Source organism: Melopsittacus undulatus, chromosome 5, assembly GCF_012275295.1.
Source record: "Melopsittacus undulatus isolate bMelUnd1 chromosome 5, bMelUnd1.mat.Z, whole genome shotgun sequence".
Lineage (NCBI taxonomy): Eukaryota > Metazoa > Chordata > Aves > Psittaciformes > Psittaculidae > Melopsittacus > Melopsittacus undulatus.
The window spans coordinates 33705718-33723813 of record NC_047531.1 but is presented as its reverse complement, the minus strand read 5'-3'; the positions used below and the strand labels follow the sequence as shown (position 1 = coordinate 33723813).

Genomic DNA, 18096 nt, shown 5'->3' with positions numbered 1-18096 from the left:
GTAAGATTAAAATAATCACACAGCCCTGGAAATTAGAAGGTTTGGAACGTTTTTAACTTACAAGAACACTTCAGAGAATACTCCGGTGTAATTTATAAGCCCCTCCAGACCTGTACATGTCTTGAACTGATTGTTGAAGTGGGCTTTACTAGGAATTTCTCTTGCTGAACTGGAGTAGTGCAGGAGGTGGGGAGGGCAGGAGGGCTAGAGCAACCTTCCCTAACAAGGCTTTAAAAGCTTCAGTGGTAAAGTTATGCTGATGGAAGACTTTGTTACTTGTTTTTAACCGGGAGCAACCCGAAGAGGATTACGTTATAGGCAGGAGATGTTATTTATGTGGGTAGCAACATTGTTGTGTCGTGCAGTTGTTGATTTTAAAGGGGGACGTACATCTTTTAATTAGAACTGTAAAATGAAATTAATCCCCCCCCCCCCCCCAAAAAAAAAAAAAAAAAGAAAAAAAAAGAACCACCCGAACCTGGAAACTGACATCAAACAGCTCGTGAAACGTATAGCTCCGTGCTTTTCCCGGGCTGGGTGGAGGTTTCTGTTCTCCCCTCTCATCCTGCTGCGATGTCTTTCCTTTTCTCTTTCCCCCTCCTTTTCTCTCTGCATGTGCGGTGTGACAGCGGGGGGAAGGGGGGGTCGAGCTTCCCTGCGCTCCCATTGTCAGACGCTCTCCCGAGCACGGCTTGAGCCGGTGTCCCCGGTGTGGCTCCATGTGCGCGGGGAGCGCGGGGCCGCCGCGCCCGCCCCTACCGCCCGGGACCCGCCCGCCGCGCGGGGCAACGGGGCGCCCGCCCGCCCCGGCCCCTGCCCCCGGCCCGCGCCGCCGCCCGCCGCCGCCGCCCGCATCATGCCGCCCCCCCGCCCGCACGCCACTCGCGCCCGGGGGCTGCCTCCTTTTCCGGCCCGCGGCGTGTGCGTGAGAGGGGCTTGAAGTTGCCCCGGCGGCGGCGGAGAGGAGGGGGGCCGGGGCGGCTGGCGGCGGCGGCGGGGCGCGGCGGGGCGCGGCGGGGCGCGGAGCCCACCCCCATCACCTGTTACCTCCGCTCCCCAGGTTGCCTGAAGTTCCCCGGCGGCGCCCGGCAGGACGGGGAGCTCCGCGGCTCCGGCTCGCAGGGACCCTACAGTGGCTGCTGCAGCATGGGCTGGCTCAGGGGGATTGCCTTGCTTTCCTTGGGAGTATTACTAGCAGGAAGAGTGAACTGCCAGCATGTGAAGAATAACGTGCCAAGGCTCAAATTATCCTATAAAGGTAAGTCTGTTGTTCTCGCTCTTATTCCCGGCTTGCCTCAAAACCTCTCCTGCTTTGCCCCGTCGCTGCCTCCCCTCCCCACCTTCCTCCCTGGTTTTCCCCATCTTCCAAAAGGGGGAAACTGGCATGAGGAGGAATTTCTAAGGAAAAGACTTAAAAAGCCCCTCCGTGCTACGGGCGGTACCACGCAGTTTAAACACAGACAAAGAAGAGTTAGTTGCATTTGCAGACAAGGACTCCGGATCGTGCTGATCCGTGGAGGATTTTTTTCAGTCTTGTGCTATTTCACCGGACTTTACTCTTTAAAACAGTGAGACGTGCTTGGCCACCCAGCTAATCTCTCCCGTGCTGGGCATGTAGCGCAGCCCCGAAACCGGGTCTTCTTCAAACAGTATGGAATAGATGAAGATTTATATTTTTCCTTTTTTAGGCATGAAGTGGTTAATTCTCGAGTCATGAATATTCAGTTTGTACAAATCTGACAATCAGATGCCTAACATAAGCAGTAGATGGTGGGTTTGCCAAGAAACTATAAACTGAAAGGAACAGATCAGTCCAGAAAAGGAGGAAAGGACTGTTGTGCACTAGAAAACGCTGCCTATGGATGTTTAACGCAGTGCAATTTATTTGAACTGGGATTGTTTTCGGTGTAGTCTCATGTATTTCATTAGAGATCACAGGGAAGGCGTAACTGAAGAGAGCGAGCTGTGAGATTACGTTTACATTTGAAATTGTGTAATGCCACTCACACCAATTGTCAGTAATTAACTTTTGTATAACACTGCCAGTATTAAAGGAGGACTCTGAGGTAGGCAGACTCTGTTCTATCTGCATAGTTCTTCTCTAAGTATATTTGCAGAAGGATTCACCAAATCTGGAGACTTGTAACTGGGGAAGAAGTTTAAAATATAAGAATGTAGAGTGTTATTTCTAAAAGGGGGATGTAGAAATCCATGTATCTATATACATGTCTCACTGAAGAGCTGCCTTCTCACAAGTCTCAGGTTATTGAAGGTTGAGAGAAGGCGCAGCAGTTACGATTCTGAAGGAAGGGAGGAAAAGTAACACACTGCTTTTACCATGGAAAAAGAGGAAACATGTGTGTGCATGCCTGGTCATAGATGTCAATCTCATCTTAAAGTACAATGCTAATACATCTCTTGCCAGTAGAAATGCATTTTCCAGTTTTTTTCACCTTTCTTGTGCGGCAGTTGAGAGGGAGGAAAGTCCTCTCTGTTTCCATGTCAGGCGTCATCTTCACACTCCAGAGGAAAAAGAAAGATATTAAACACCTGCAAAACTTGGATGCACTGTGTGAAATAAATGTGTGTGCAGGGTTTTATTGAAGAACACTTCTATACATGTTTGTGTGTGTTTAAACTTGAAAATATATGTATGGAAAGAACACTTTAAGCTGTTCAGAATCTGTTAATTGAGTTTTCATAAGAAAAGGCATTAGTATTTAACACAAAATTGGTTATTTTGAATGATTGATTCTGAAGAAATCTACCATTACTCCATGTTATGTCAAAACTCATTAAAACCTTCTTAATTGCTTCCAAACTTTTACAATCATGCTGAAACTCAGATGAGTGTATAGAAGCATGAATGCTATAAAAATATCCTGTAAAGCGGTTTAACGGCTAATTAATTATTGTTTATTTTTTTTCACCCTCTTAAAGTTTATTGATGGCTCAAGTCTGCTACCCCTGCTCATACTGACTGAATTCACAGAAACTAATTTGAAACTGAATGATAGTGATTTTCTCTTTTTCTTTGTTTTTTTCCACCCATTTTCTTTTTTTACCCCCTGGTACTATATCGGTATACAATTTAGCAACACTTTGCTACTCTGCTGATTGGTTATTGGTTATTTTTCAGCTCTGCTCTTTTTTTGGAGAAAAGGTCTCATTTTCTTTTTTTTAATATATCAGACATCAATTTTAATATACAGTCAGTTCTATATGAGCAAAACAGGAAACTGAAAGGAACATTGATGCTGGTTTTGTAATTGGCAGATCATTGTGAGAACAAGTTCAAATGTTGAGCAGCCCTGTTTCCTATCTGGCAAAGTAAATGCATGGTTAATTCAAAGCAAGTTAAAAGTCTAAACACTTACAGGAGTTCACACCTTGGCCTTTGATTCACATACTTGACTTAAAACATGTGTAAACCTAAAAATCAGATCAGACTGCTCATATGCTTAATGTTAAGTACCAGTGTAAATGCCTGGCCAGGTCAAGAGGAGCGTGTTGCCCGTGCTGACACATTGATCCCTAAGTATGGGGATGCCATTATTCATGAAGGAAGACTAAGCTTTATCAGCTGGTGCTATTCCAGGCAAATTTTGCTTCCAGCAGAGAGTTTTATGCACAGATCAATGTGAACACCTTAAGTAGGAACAGACTTAAAAGCTGTAGGTATTAAAAATATGTCTTTTAGGCACTGACTGAATACTTGACTAATGCTAATATCTATCTCTCAGGGTATATATACCTCATTGCTGTGTGACTATGTGATATTACGTGATTCATCTCTAGTCAAACTGCTTGCAGTTAGGAAAAGAAGCTACCCAGTTACTTAACCATTCTGCCTCTCCATAAAGAGCTGTGGTTGAGTAAAGTAAACATATGATATTGAAAGAGAAGAAATACACAAGGTGAAAAGACTGACCCAAGTGACTTCTCTTTTCAGTGGCTGTCATTGTACTTTCTTTTAACAGCATGCTTGTTTTTTTGCCTAAACAAATACCTTAGAGCTAATTGTTGGTGCTTTATTTCAAAAGAAAAACAAGGATGTATTTTAACTTCTTGTTTTTCTCGACTAATTAGATGTCAAACATGGTTAAAAAGCTCAGGCATTTCATTGGACAGTTAGCAAAATGAGTCATGAAGGGTTAAATCCCTGCCAACCTTGATTTCCTATGGTCAGTTGTTTTCAAAGGTCCAGTATTAACTGTGCCATTTCCCAGGTTGCTGGACAGAAGTTTTGATGAACTCTTATTCTTGTTTCCTCTTAACTTCTTGTCACACAATCTTTCAATAGATTAGAAGCATCCTACGGGGCATGTTGCGGATAGGAAGAGGAAGAGTATAAAGTGTATAAATGCATGCATTAAGGCCACATCTGCGGTCTGAAAAGGTTCTTTCTGTTTATTGTAAAACAGAGTTCTGGTTATTTGGTTTATATCACCTTGATTTCAGTGGTATATTAAAGGAAGGAAATTTGAGGAGAGCACTTGGGAAATCCTTGTCCAGCTGGAATCTGAGGGGGAACTCCTGTTCAGTAGCATCAGGGTTTTGCTCCATTTCAGAGTTTCCAAGAATTTGCATCTTCGTTCACGGATTGCAGAGGTTTTGCACAGATAATGTTTATATCCTTATTTCAGTCAAAGGGAATTAATATGATTAAAGGCCTGTTCATTGAAGTCAGTAAGTTCTGGATGTGCTAAAACCAGCTATAAAAACTAAAAGCTCAGTTAAGCCCTTCAACCTCTGAGCTCTTCTTTTTGCGTCCTTCAAAGATGTTGTGTCCTTATGGTAAAGTAACAAGGAATGTCATTGTTGATGTGTCAAAAGTAAAGGAATCTTTCCTTGAAGAATATAAGGGTTTTGTTGTTGGTCTTTGTTAGTTTGTTTATTTGAGGGTATTTTGTGTTTTGCTTTTTTAATCTCACTGGCTTTAATTTCAGTAACAGTTGTAAGCCTCTATAGTGTGTCACTAGGTCACAGATTCTGTTCAGAAAACTTCTCTTGAGCACAAAGCTCTTTGAAAGATGGTGATCAAGTTGAGTGTGTCAAGTTTAAAACAATAAATATAGTCTTAGCTCCAGATGGATTTCTTGTATTGTTTATTGTTTCCTATTTTCTTTTGCTGTCCTATGCATGGGGAAGTAATGGCACATAGAACCAACTGCAGTAACCTTTCAATATAAACATATAAGTCTAAAGAAAGAGAGAGTTTCCATTAATGATTCTTTGATTTACAGATTTTTCCTAAGGCAACCCTGATTTTTGTCTCCACAGGAGTATATCTTGTAAACCCAACTTTCTCAAACACATCTGTCGCATCCTATTTCTTTATTGAAAATTACTAAATGTTGTAAGTATGTTTTGTAAGAGTACATGTGTGGTTCTCTTTTGTTATTGTTGCTCAATTGGATACATATTACTTGAGAATAAGTAACTGGAAAAGCATTGCACACAGATTTAGCTCTATTACTCTCTGGCTCAAATTCAAGCCATATTAAAAATAAGTGTCTTGTTTAAATTTTCAGCGATAGTGAGAACTTCTCCATCCTTGATGTGCAGTTGATTTACAGTTTTACATTATGGATTTTGACCCAAATGAAAACCTGGCCTTAGTGAAAGTAATGGTAAAACTTTTGTCCTTTTCGATCTGGCTAACATGCCGTGACAAGGGAGGAATGACACCACACTGAATTACCTGTATGTACACTTGTGTAAATATGATACCTGGCTTGTAATTTGTTGACCCAGTCTGGTTGTAGTTGATGACCTGCTGGTGGGTTTGATTGTGGTTTTTCCTTTCCATCAAACTCTATAACTCACAATTCAATACTTCCACAAATATTGGCAAAACAGGACAAAATAGGAGAAGTAAATTAGAAGAGAAATATTGGCAAGGGTGCCTGTCTCTCTTGAGTTGGGACCAGTATTAGAGTTTGTCTCAGATTTCAAGGTATCTGTGTGAAAAACCTTTTGCTTAAACTGTGTTGTAAGTCTACCGTATGAAGGAAAAACCTCTCCAATAAGCCTGAAAAGGAAAGAAGGGCAGCCCAGACTTAGGAACAAGACTGTTAAGGAAGGCAAACTGGTGATGTTTGCAGTCTAGGCATGGGTTTGTAGCACACTGCAGCTTTTACCGTTAATGATGGCATTTTTGCATGGCTCTGGCACTCTCAGACCTCACTGTTCAGTTTGTGCCGGAGGCAATGAAGATGTTTGGTACAGCCATAGCCTCTTCATTCTTTTGCACCCAGCTGATGAGTCCTCCAGAGAAGATCTGTCTGTTGATCTTTATAATATTGGTTGAGTGGGGTCTTCATGAGACTTGAGAATTGTCAGGGGAGAGCACAGGACTACCCTGCCTGCCCCAGAGCCTGACAGGAAGGAGAAGCTGATGAAGGAAGTGCTTAAGCTCAGATCTTTCCTATATAGGGAAATTTTCAGCTAACTAATTAGGGCCTGAGACAGACAGTGTAATTGGAACAGGGAGGGTGAAAACCTAGCCCAACATTCTCATTTTGTGTTTCCAACTTTCCCATTTAATTCCAATGGAAAAAGTGGTTTTTTGGATTACAGAGCCTCCCTTTTCTGAGAAGCTGGAGTTCTCTATAATTGTTTGTGCTGTATGGTTTGCAAGTGCCTAAATTATTTATTTATGAAAGGTGCTCTATCGACAGCAATGGAAACTCTTTTGCTGTGGACAAGGTGTACAGCATCTTTAATACTCTAACCTAGTGAGGAATTTAGACATCCATAGTTACACTGAGCTCAGTGGACCTACTGTGAAGTCTGCCTTAAAATTTACTTCTGTGCATGAAGTTTTTTGATTCGGACTGACGTACCTATCTGTTTATGGTTTATTCAGGTGTGTATTTTTTCTGTAAGGCATAGGAAAACAATATTTAAATAAGAAACCCAGTCGTTGCAGTTCACTACAATATAAATGGGTTATTTATGATAATCTCTCTGGCATGTGTCTCTGTGTGTATAGAAAGCATTTACATGGAGTTCCACTAGAGAAGAAACCACTAAATTATTTGTATTTTTAACTCTTTCTTTTTGCTTGGAAGTGTTTTTTACTTTTGATTTAATGAATTGCTGTACTCTGATCCTTTTAATCTGGTTTTGGTTTTCCTTTCATCGATTCTGCATACAGCCTTTAATGCCCACAGCTGCTGTTAGAGGGACATCTTTATTATTTACTTCCTCTGGCCTACAGCCTTTTTTTTCTCATGTGCATACCTGGAACACTGCAATGGAAGCACAAGCAGTACAGAGTTCCTCTAGTATTTCGAACATTTTCTACATCAGCTGGAGCCTGACTTGACGCTAGTTCAATTTGAAGCAAAACCACATCTTCACCTGAGGCAGTGCATGAGTGACCGAGAAGAAAACAAATCCTTCTAAGCAGTGTCAATGGTTGTGACATTTTCCAGTTGTTTGAAAGCTAAAAAGGGTAAAATTGTCTTCAGGCTCCCACGTGCTTATTTTTAAGCAAATGTGTGGGGTGGACCCTGGCAGCTCTATGTCAAAGTTTTAAATGGAAGTCCTGTAGCTTGTCCTGGTGCTCTTGTTAATTAAGGTTAAATGTGAAAGTTGCTGCTGGTGCTGGTGGGCGATTCAGCAAATTCCTTCCCTTGCAGGATTAAAGCTCCCTTCAGGAATGTCTGCAAGTTCACGGTCCTCCCACATACAGCCTTCATATAGGTTAGCTGCTCTCTTCCAGCAACAGCTGTGGATAGTGAGAATAACTGTGGGGATAGTACATTTATTCAACTTTTCCTGTTTTTTTGCAAGTGGGATAGTGCCCCAATGTACAAGAGAAAAAAGGATGGCCACAGCTGTTGAGAGCATCAGAAATCTTAAAGAGTGCTGTAGCCTTTTCTCCTGCACCACAGGAGGTTCTCTCTGGTGTCTTTCTCTTTGACTGACATAGTCAGCCACATTAGGCTCTTTTCACTGGCAGTGCAAGGAGAGGTGCCTCCAGAGAGCTAATCTTGGGTTAGGCAGACTGAATGAGACTTTAAGGGTGCTCATTGCTTTTCAGTGACTAAAAGGAATTAAGCTTCTTGTTCATTCATTTAGTTTCTTTTTTTTTTTTATGGGAAGGTATCAAAAGAAGGTACCAATTAAATGCTATGGAAAAAATTAGGCTGTATTCTGATCCAAAGCATCCTAATTTAAGAAACAGTTTCACTTAAATGAGCATTTAAAGTTGTATAAAAACCCAACTGATTACACTTACGTATGCTCTCAGTATCTATGATCTTGAGGTCACCTGTGACTATCTAAATTTGCATTAAACATCGAGTTATAGCAAGAAATATGCAGTATGACTATGTTATTCATATTCCTAAAAACAATTACCTATCTATCTTACATCTCACATTTCCCATGACTCTTCTCCTTAATAAGCTCATCCGAAATCCAGTGACACATGCTGGAGGTGGCTGTCTGGGGCTGAAGAGCTTTACTAATTTAATAGCTTAATCATTCAGAGCTTTCAATAAGCTGTCCCCTGGAAAGCTCTGTTACTTTCTGAATATTTCTATACTTTAAAAGAAGAATGTATTCAAGACTCAATTTCATGTATCATGGTTTGCAAATAAAAATACATATGTATATGTGCAACTCAGAGGAGAGGTGCCTTGACCCTGATTCTCCCATTTTTCAGCTGAACTATTTCAGTATTGAGAGCAGAATGAAACCTAATTTAGGTTCGTTTCTAAAAAATCTATATAGATTTACAGTTTGGGGGATTCTTTTTTCACTTTGGGGATTACAGTTTGCCCTTGAGCTAGACACATCTACAGCAACCCCTGAAATGCGTGAGCACTAGTCTACTTTGTGTCACATCTTGTTTTCACCCTTCACTGTTTTATAACCAAACACAGTAAAGTCACAAGTACTTGCCATTTTTCTAATGTTTTAAAGTTGTTTGACATTTGTTAGGCTGTCTGCTTATCTCTCCAGCTGGATGTTGCAGAAACTTTAGAAGTGAGCAGTCAAATAAAATTCTCATCTTTTATAAATACTTTCGTGCAAAGTTGGATCTTTCAGGGAACAATCTGAAGAATGAAGTAGTTATTTACTTTCAACCAACTTGTGGAAGGAGAAAAAGAAAGCTCTCCTTTACTCTCCACTCCAATGAAGCAAAGCTCATGTTGGTTCTGACAGCCCCTCTTGGCTCCTTTTGAAATTCCAGCCTTGTGTGAGAAAAGGACACAAAAAAAGCTCTGTGAGATAATTTAAAGGATTTAGAGCTGCCTTTCAAGGGGGAGGGGTTGGTGGCCTTTTCTAGAAGCAACAGATGATAAATACAGCTCACAAGCATCCAAAAGAGCTGTAGAGAGTGCAGGGTACATCTTTCATCACCAGCTGACACTGGAATGGCAATAGCTTTCCTTTGCTAGACATAGATCTCACTCCTGGCCAAGGCACAGAGTAAGGTCTATTAGAATGAAGTCGAGGTTTCAGGGTGTTAATATTACTTTTTTTTCCTTCATGGATTCCCCAGCGCAACTTTACTATTACATGAATGCATAGTCTGAAATGGTTCTGACACCTGATGAAGCTCTTTTTCTCAAAACACAATAAAGATCATATCAGTGATGATGAGTGTTGCTCTGTTGTATCTGCAGGCCAACTTGGTCTCATCTCCATCATGCTAGGTCCCATATAAGTTCTTCATTCTGATAGGCCCATGTGGTGAATGCCAGTTCCTGTTGAGTGATCAGAGGGATAGAAGAAACGATGTCTGGGTATCTGAGAAAGAAAACCTTATCTTCCAGATGGCTTGTTTTTTCCTCATATTCCCTTCTACTATAGCAGTGGCTATACCAAAACTTCTTTCCCTGATGGCCTTGCAGACAACAATATAAATGTGTTTCTGAGCTACCTGCAAATTGCATAGTTACGAAATTGCTCTATTTCTAAATTGCAGCTCTTCCAATATGTATCAGAGTCCACCAACAAAGTGAATATTTAGATATACAGGAGGTTATGATAACATCTTCAAAGAGTTCTAGTTGGCACTTCTCTGAAATATCCTAAACATCAGCGAAGAGTATTTGCAGAATGATGGCTGTGCAGTTATCAGTGTGGGAAGACCCCATCCATACTGCTGCTCTAAATATGTATCCTCAGTCGTTTGTACTCTAGCCATAAAAACTGACCTCTAGCAAGTAGGCAAGGTTTCATTTCAAGTAAAGAGATTCAGGAATCTGTTAAATTTGAAAGAAAATTCCTCACAGCTCTTTTTAAATTAGTGTTATGAAATAATAATAAATTATATAGTGAAAAATTTGTATTTTCTCTGCAGCCTGGAGTATTGAGATCAAGATTAACATAAATTTCTAATTCTACTTTTTTTAGATTTTGCTTCCCATCTGTGATGGAACTGTAATCCACTGGGAATTCTTCTTCCTTTTCTGGCATCCTTTTACAATTTTGTGTCTTTCATCATTCTTTTAATCCCCACTGGAACTCACACTCTTTACTGGACAACAGTCATGCAAATTAGGGAAGTTTTGTTACCCTCTCCTCCAAACAGAGATTGGAGGTTAACAGAAACCCAGCACCACAGCTAATGATGTACAGGAAGGCTGTACTGTAATGGGAATCAAAGAAAGTACTATAAATGTGAAATCCTGTTAATTTGCTGGTTCTTCTGTGTCAGCTTCTTCACCTGTAAAGTGGTATTAAGTGATCTCATGAGGAATTGCTTGAGGCCAGAGACTTGCCATGCTTATTCAGAGCTGCATCCGACTCTCAGAATAATCCCATTAATGTGTATATTCACAGTTCAGTCAGAGCTTATTTTTGATCAACATACAAAGGCCTTACAGGTACTTTAAAGTGATTATAATAATTATATTCACAGCTGTGTATGCCTATGACATGAAACATGCCTATTACCCAGAAAGCGTAACTAATTTAATTCCATTTGTATATTCCAAGGGATTCTATACCCTTTACAATGTTTTTTGGAGTATCCACCTCTATTTCACACTAAATACACTGTGAAGGTAATTATAAATGTCTCTGGAGAAGAAGAACCTTTGTTCTTGTTTAAAGTTCTTTGTTCCTTGTTTAGTCTTTTCAATACTGCCTACCAAAGGTGTTTGAGTACTTGCAAGATCCTGGCTTATTTCTCTGAGTTTAAGATAGGGTTCTCTTTATTTCTAAACATAGCTGATAATCACATTTTAAAATTCAGAAGGAATTAAAAAAATGTGTTTGGTTTTGTTTTTCTTTTTTCTTGTGCTTAGCAGACAAAACTAAAACCCTCAGTTTGTGCATTTCCTCCCCTTTGCACTCAGCCTGAACATACCTTATCAAGTCACTGGTGTTTAATGCTCTGCCCCTGTAAGTGTATGTTTTCCTTCCCAACAGATTCTGGAAACAAAACTCGTGTTTCTTTTTGCACAGAGCCGTTTTTCTGACTTTCGGTACCCAAAATCTTCTCCCAACCTTCTCCAGGGTGAGGGCAGCTTTCTTAGACACTTAGGAAAATATTCAGTAATCAGTTCAGTCAGTTATAATTGCCTATCATTTGTGACTCGCTGACTGGAAAACTGTTGCTTGACAGCCCTGATTCAAACCTAATAATGAGGATTAACTGCTATAATAAATTCAGAATTGGAATTCTGCATCTCTTCACATCCTCATTCCTAAAATAAGTAAGAAAGCACCTGTTCCCTTCATCAGCCTGGCCCTTGTGAAAGCAAAATTGGCTGTTTCATGTATTCCACATACCTCAAATGCAGCATTTAAATGTTACCTTCAGTGAATTAACTCCAGGATTTTTTTTTCTTGGCTTTTATACTTCCTCATGCTATTTACATGATGTAATGGTTGTTTTGAATAACATTCATTTTCCATAATAAAGCGCTGGATTTCATGCTATTAATTAAGAAATACAGAGCAAATACAAGATTTTTGTATGATTTTTGGTGTAACTTTGATCTTCAGGCACAAGTTTGTAGTTTGACTTGTTAGACTACAGTGTCTTATTTGACCACATGATACATATTTTTCTGGCAGTTTTGCTGGTGCTAGAAGAGCTAAGTCCAGTTCTTGAGGCTGGCAAGCAGACCAACAGAGACTAATGTAAAAGGTCCTTTTACTGGAGTCAAGAAGCTTTTTAATTCGTCTTCAAAGACAGCAGTATCAAGTGTCATGTGTATTATCATTCTATATTAGAAATTTTAAACTATCATCAATTATTCTGATGTAAACTAAGTGTAACTTTATTAAATGACTGTGACTGCAGTGATTCATGTTTAGACCACTGATGTTGCTAATTGACATTGCACCAAAGGGACTGAGGACAAGACTGAGCAATGCAACTTCTAGGTTTTTAACACAATTTTCATAGCTGAGACCATAAACAGCCTTTTAAGGTCATTTCTCATAACTGTCACTCTCTTAAAAATAAATTCTATCAGCATATAGGAATATGGCAAACACAGAATTTTGTTTCAATGGAGGTTCACCCCCATTACTATGAACAGAAAATGTTTTACCTTATGCCAGACATATGGAAGTGATCAATGTATGTAAATTACATGAGAAGAGGTGAAACACAGCTTTTTAGGCTAGGAAATGTCTCTTGTTTCTGGTTATAAGACACTGAAACCACACCAGAAAATGAAAGTTTAGGTCTTAAGACAAGTCTTCTTTTAAAATAACAACTGGTGAGAGGGTAGAACAGCAATGATTTTTGATAATCACCATGAAAGCACAATATTGCCCTGAGCTGAACCATTCAGTCAGGTCTCTTGGACACCAGGGTTTAAGAAGCAGTTGCTTGCATGTGTGAGGCCAGACTGTGAACCTGTTCTATGCAGAGGTGAACTGTTCTGGAACTCACTGTGCTCAGTAGTACAAGTCAAGTGTCCTCAAACATGGGGTTTAACAGGCAGGGCCAACTTAAGTGTCTGCTATTCATTTTCCTCCCCTGATGTCATGGCTTGCCCATGGTGCTGTGATTTGAGCCTACTCTAAAATTCAAGGGGTTTGAGGACCTGCATTATTTTCTAGGGTTCTGAGTGACCAACAGATGAAAAAGAAAGAGCTTAAGTCAGCTCTGCCTTTCAAATCGTTTGTAAAACTATTGTAACCCAGCTGGTCTCTAAGAAATCAATACTTATTTTATGACCAAAATGCATTCACTGTGATCCCAACATTTTCCATCGCAAGAAATTTGGATTTTATTTTTTTTTTTTTTCATATTCAGTATTGCCTAGTAAGAAACTAATTTAGAGTCTGGCAGGGTTTTAGTCTAAGGCACTGTCATATCTTTCATTCTGAGTTGAAAAATGGTCAGATCTCTGGGTTTCATAAATGTGTGGAAAGCTGTAAAAGCTGCTATTTGCATGTGAATGGTCAGCTGAGGTAGGAAGGGAGATATGTAAATAATTCTCTAGCTAACTCCTGGCAAAGATCATTGCATTTCAAAGTGCTGTGAAAAGCAGCACCATAAAACTTTAACCTATTCACAGGTATGAAAACTCCCATGCCTTAAATAGATCTGGTGTAATAATGACCACTTGGGAAAAATGAACCTTAAAAAGCAATATCAGGTCTCCCACTACAATACATTTTCTATTTCTTTTAGTATTTCAAAAAAAAGATAAGGTAAAAAAGCTTATTCCTCTCCCCCAGAGGAGGGGGAAAGAAAAAAAGGCAAAGAAAAAAAGAGCACAGGATCTAAGCAGTAAGCAGATGTAGACCTTCAATGAAAGTCTGGCAGACAAGTGTGATAGGAGTGGAAGAAATGTAAAGGATTTGAGTATTATTCTGCATTATGTCAGTATCTGACCCAGAAGGTACCCAAAATACTTTAATCTTCCTTACAAACTGCTCAGCATTTCACTATTCTGCTTTGCTGTTGTACTTCAGTACGTGCTCAACTAGGTAGAATGGGGGAATGTTTTAGTTTAAAACTAAATGTATCCTTCAAAAGGTACAGCATCATGCATCCAAAAAGGCAAAAAAGTGAAAGTAAACACTGGAAAAATGAGGACCACAGAGTAAAATAAAAATCTTAATAGGCTTTGAGACAGACAATTTTCTACATTTTTTACTGTACCTCGTGTCTGCTTAGATAGAATTGGCATGTGTATATATGGAGAAAGATTTACTAAGCCATTTATGCCTGAAGCAGCTCCAGAAAGTATGATTAGGCAGGCACAAGGACCAGAAAATGTTTCCAAAGTGAAGTTCACATTCAAAGGTGATGTGGATCATGTACCTACTCCTTAATCATGAAATAATGGGGGACTATTGCTGTAGTTTACCGGTGTGATTTCCCCCAGTATTGTTTTGTAGCTTCCTTGTACTTACCTCAGAATGCCAAAATGTATTTCATTCTAACTTCATAATTTGTTAAATAGCTTGTATCACTCCTGTAACCATTTACAGCATGCATTTCCTTCCTCAAAAAGCTTCCACACACTAATTTGATCTGGTTACATTGTGCTGAAAGTAACTCACAAAGTTAAGTGCAATTTCATTCACTGAATTTGTAAAGGACAATTACTCAAAGGCTCTGGGATTTGCTCAGTCACACTGATATTCCTGTAATGAAACGTGATTTGTCTTGGTATTTACCAGGAGATTAAAAATGAAAAAAAAGGATTGATCTTACAAACTCCTACTCACATGAGCAGTCCCATTAATTTCAATGTACATGGCACTCATGGTGTGAAGTGCCCTTTTGGGAGGTTATACAAGTTCTTCCTCAGTTATGAAATAATAAACCAACAAAACCAGACAATTGTAAGGATCACTTGAGATTTTTGATCTCTGCCCAGTTAATGGGAAGAAACTAGGAAAGAAAAACCTCTTCAAAATATTGCTCTGTTCCCAAATGAAAGTTTTCATTCAGTAACAGTCCCTCTTGATCTTGCTTATCCTAGTGCTCCACTGTGCTCTACACATCGTCTGTCTGTGTTTCATTGCATCCTCATGTCCAGTAGGCTACAATGTCAACTGAAGTCACTACGAAAGACCCTCACTCAGTGTGGCGGATCTTTGAGTCCTTTTAAGTGTGTGCATCAATATAAAATTTTATCAGATATTTTTAAATGCCAAGCAAGTTTCAACTGAGTTTTCAAGCAAAGGAATGTCATATCCAAGCCCTCTCCCATTTTCCCTGTTAACAGGTCTTTCCATTAAAACCTTCTGTTCATCTGTGTGAATGTAACAGAGCACACATTAGACACAAATCAGCCTTTAAGCAGTTCCTCTGATTCAAGCACAGTAACTTTAGATAACTAATACTGCAATGTTGGAATAAAGTTTCAACAACCATTCCCATATCTATCAAAAAAGGGCACAGCATTGTGGAAACATTTATCCCCTACTGGAGTGTAACTTATTAACTGTAGCCACAGCTCCAGGCACTTTGAGTGAAAGCTGCTACTGCCTGCTTCTCACATGAGTTCATTGGAGAGGGCCCAAGAGATATCCCCACAGCGGGAGGCTCCAGAGCTGCTTTCCTGCCACTCCAGATAGCTGCTAGCACTAGCAGGAGAGTAAGGAATCCCTGCTCCTTTTCAGACATCAGTCTGACAAAGTGGGACAGCGAGCATGGGGCCATGTGCTCCCTCGCCCCAGACAACTTGTCAATGGGCTCTCAGTGGTCTTTGCAAAACAGCAAGAGGAATCTCAAATTGCAACCACTCAGATGTAGCCACTTGTGGAGACACTTCTATTACCCTAAAATTTATTATGGCCTGTGTCACATGTTAAGAAAATGCAGAAAGTCCCAAATGCAGTAGAGGATGGTGGGGCAATAAAATTTTTCACATTTTATGATAGGTGTACATTTAAACAAAGAAGCAAAAAGAATGTTTTCTATTAAAAACAGGAGCGGAAACCATTTGTGGCATAAAATCCGATAGGAAACACATTTGCACTACTTCTGATTATGGTGCAGTTGGCTGTGAAAAACTTCAGTAGGCTGTAAAGGGCATTGATTTAATTAATTTGAGCTGTTACTTAAACTGTGGTAGCAGTCAGAGAACAACCCACAGAGTAACTCATGAGTAAACAAGTCTATGGTGCCTTGGAACAGAGGCATCCTACCACTTCTCTAGTGCTGGCCAAAGATGGTCTTGAAAGGTAGAAATTGTATTGTATATTGACATATACAACAGATTTATATATAAAGAAGGCCACTTACTGTAAGAAAGTCTCTGAGCCTGTTCAAGTGATATTTAAAGGACACAGAGACATTAGACATCTATACAAAATTGCCAACCAGTGGCAGGGTACCTGGAGTCTAAATGCAACAGAGGAAAACTCCTTCCCCTGCTTTGTCCTGCTGAGATCAGAAGCTGTTTCCCACTGACTAGCCTTCCAAAGGGGTTTTTTGGCTCTGCCTAAGCTCAACCTGTCCTTCTGTGAAGTCAACCTGAGGGAAGAAACTTCTCAAACTCTCTGAATTCTGAAAGTATCCTTAGGTGCATGCATGCATTTACCTACATAATGTATACAAATATGAAGCTATTTGCACAACCATACTTGGACCAGATCCTTAAGCAATGCAAAATTACAACACACCCTGCTGCAAGTTATTTTTAGCTGTTCCTCAATGTAAATGTCTAATTCAAAATTAAGTTTCAAAATAATGAATGATGTGTTTTGTGTTGCAGTGAGTATAAACATTTGCGTTGTGTCATGGGTGATTTAAGCATGAAAGGTCTTGCATTCCTAAATCTGTTACAGAATGTGGGTGGGAGGTGGATCTTTTCTCCTTTGCTCATACCAGGAAACAAAGAATGAATGAATATTTGTCATGATGTTTCATCAAGGCAGTGTTAACATTAATTGAAGGTACACGTGTATGTTGTGGAGAGAATGACAACTTGCTTACCATAAGAATTTCTGAAAACTGGGACACTGGATTTTAGTATTTGTGGAGGATGTTAGCAGTGTTGATGTTGAAACTACCTAAACAAGAGCCTTCTGCAGTAGTCAGTCAAGTAGGCCAGATATAGAGGAGAACAAATGCTATTAAAAAAAAAAAAAAAACAAAAAACAACAACAAAAAAAAACACCCTCAACAAAAATCCAAAATCCAACCCCCCCCCCCCAAAAAAAAACCCATGCCAAAAACCTGGGACAATTTTCGTCAGTTCTGACATAAGGAACTACATCTCCTCCTGTCTTCATTTTCTTTAACTGCCCATGGCTGGTCTTCAGTAGTCACTACGTTAGACTGGCTTCTGGTCTACCTGGCTCTTATTGGCTTTATGTTCAATCTCCAAGATCAGCCTGGAGATGGCTCCATCAGTGCCAGGATTCATTCTCAGTCCTGCCCCTGGGACAAGGTGATTCCCATGTATACCTCCTAAGGAGCAGTTATAAGAAAGAAATAAGAAATAAGGAAGAAGAAATAATAAGAAATGAAGGGTTGGGGTTTTTTAGCAGTGTCCCTGTGTCTTGAACTGGAAATGGAATGGAATTTTATCCTTATGTGCATGTAAAAAAAACCCGAACAGTGCAAAACAAAACCCCCACCAACAATAAAAACCCCAAACAGAGCTATTTCTAATAAAAACATTATTCATACTAGTATCATAGCCCTGACTTTACATTTACTGGCATATATGCAAACTTATAAAGCTGTGTGGATGTTTGCCATATGCAAATCCATCCACCCATAAATCAGTGTACAGACTGGAGACTGCACAGCTGAAGTGACTGTAATGGTAAATGAAACCTTTCACCACCAGGTCAAATTCAGTTCAGCATATGTGGTAAATGAAAAAGAACTATCATACAGGAATTGATCTGAGGCATGTGTGAAATGAGTGACTGACCAGTTCATGCTGTTTACCAACAGAACTGGCACCCCAGGTTTAAGCTGGCAAATAAGTCAGAGCTGAGCTGCGATGGCAAAGGACTGGAGGAACCTGGCTGATGAACATTCTCTTTGAGTCATGCATAAACAAAGAATTTGCCTTATGGGACTGTCTGGTAGTATATTACAAGGATTAAGCAGGGGTTTTCCATCAAAATGAATTGTCAATGAAAGAGGAAGTTTCCATTTAATCAAAATTTTCCACCAGTTCTGTC

The 18096-nt window shown here is 39.8% G+C and overlaps 1 protein-coding gene across 1 annotated transcript in view; it reads left to right on the top strand.

The window, feature by feature from the left end:
* The first annotated feature begins 1066 nt into the window (after window positions 1-1066).
* Window positions 1067-18096, top strand: part of SEMA3A (semaphorin 3A) — a 168863-nt gene continuing 151833 nt past the window's right edge. The window contains exon 1 of the mRNA XM_034062860.1: window positions 1067-1258. Within this exon, the coding sequence (XP_033918751.1) occupies window positions 1147-1258 (112 nt within the window). The 5' untranslated portion in view covers window positions 1067-1146. The remainder of the gene's footprint in view (window positions 1259-18096) is intronic.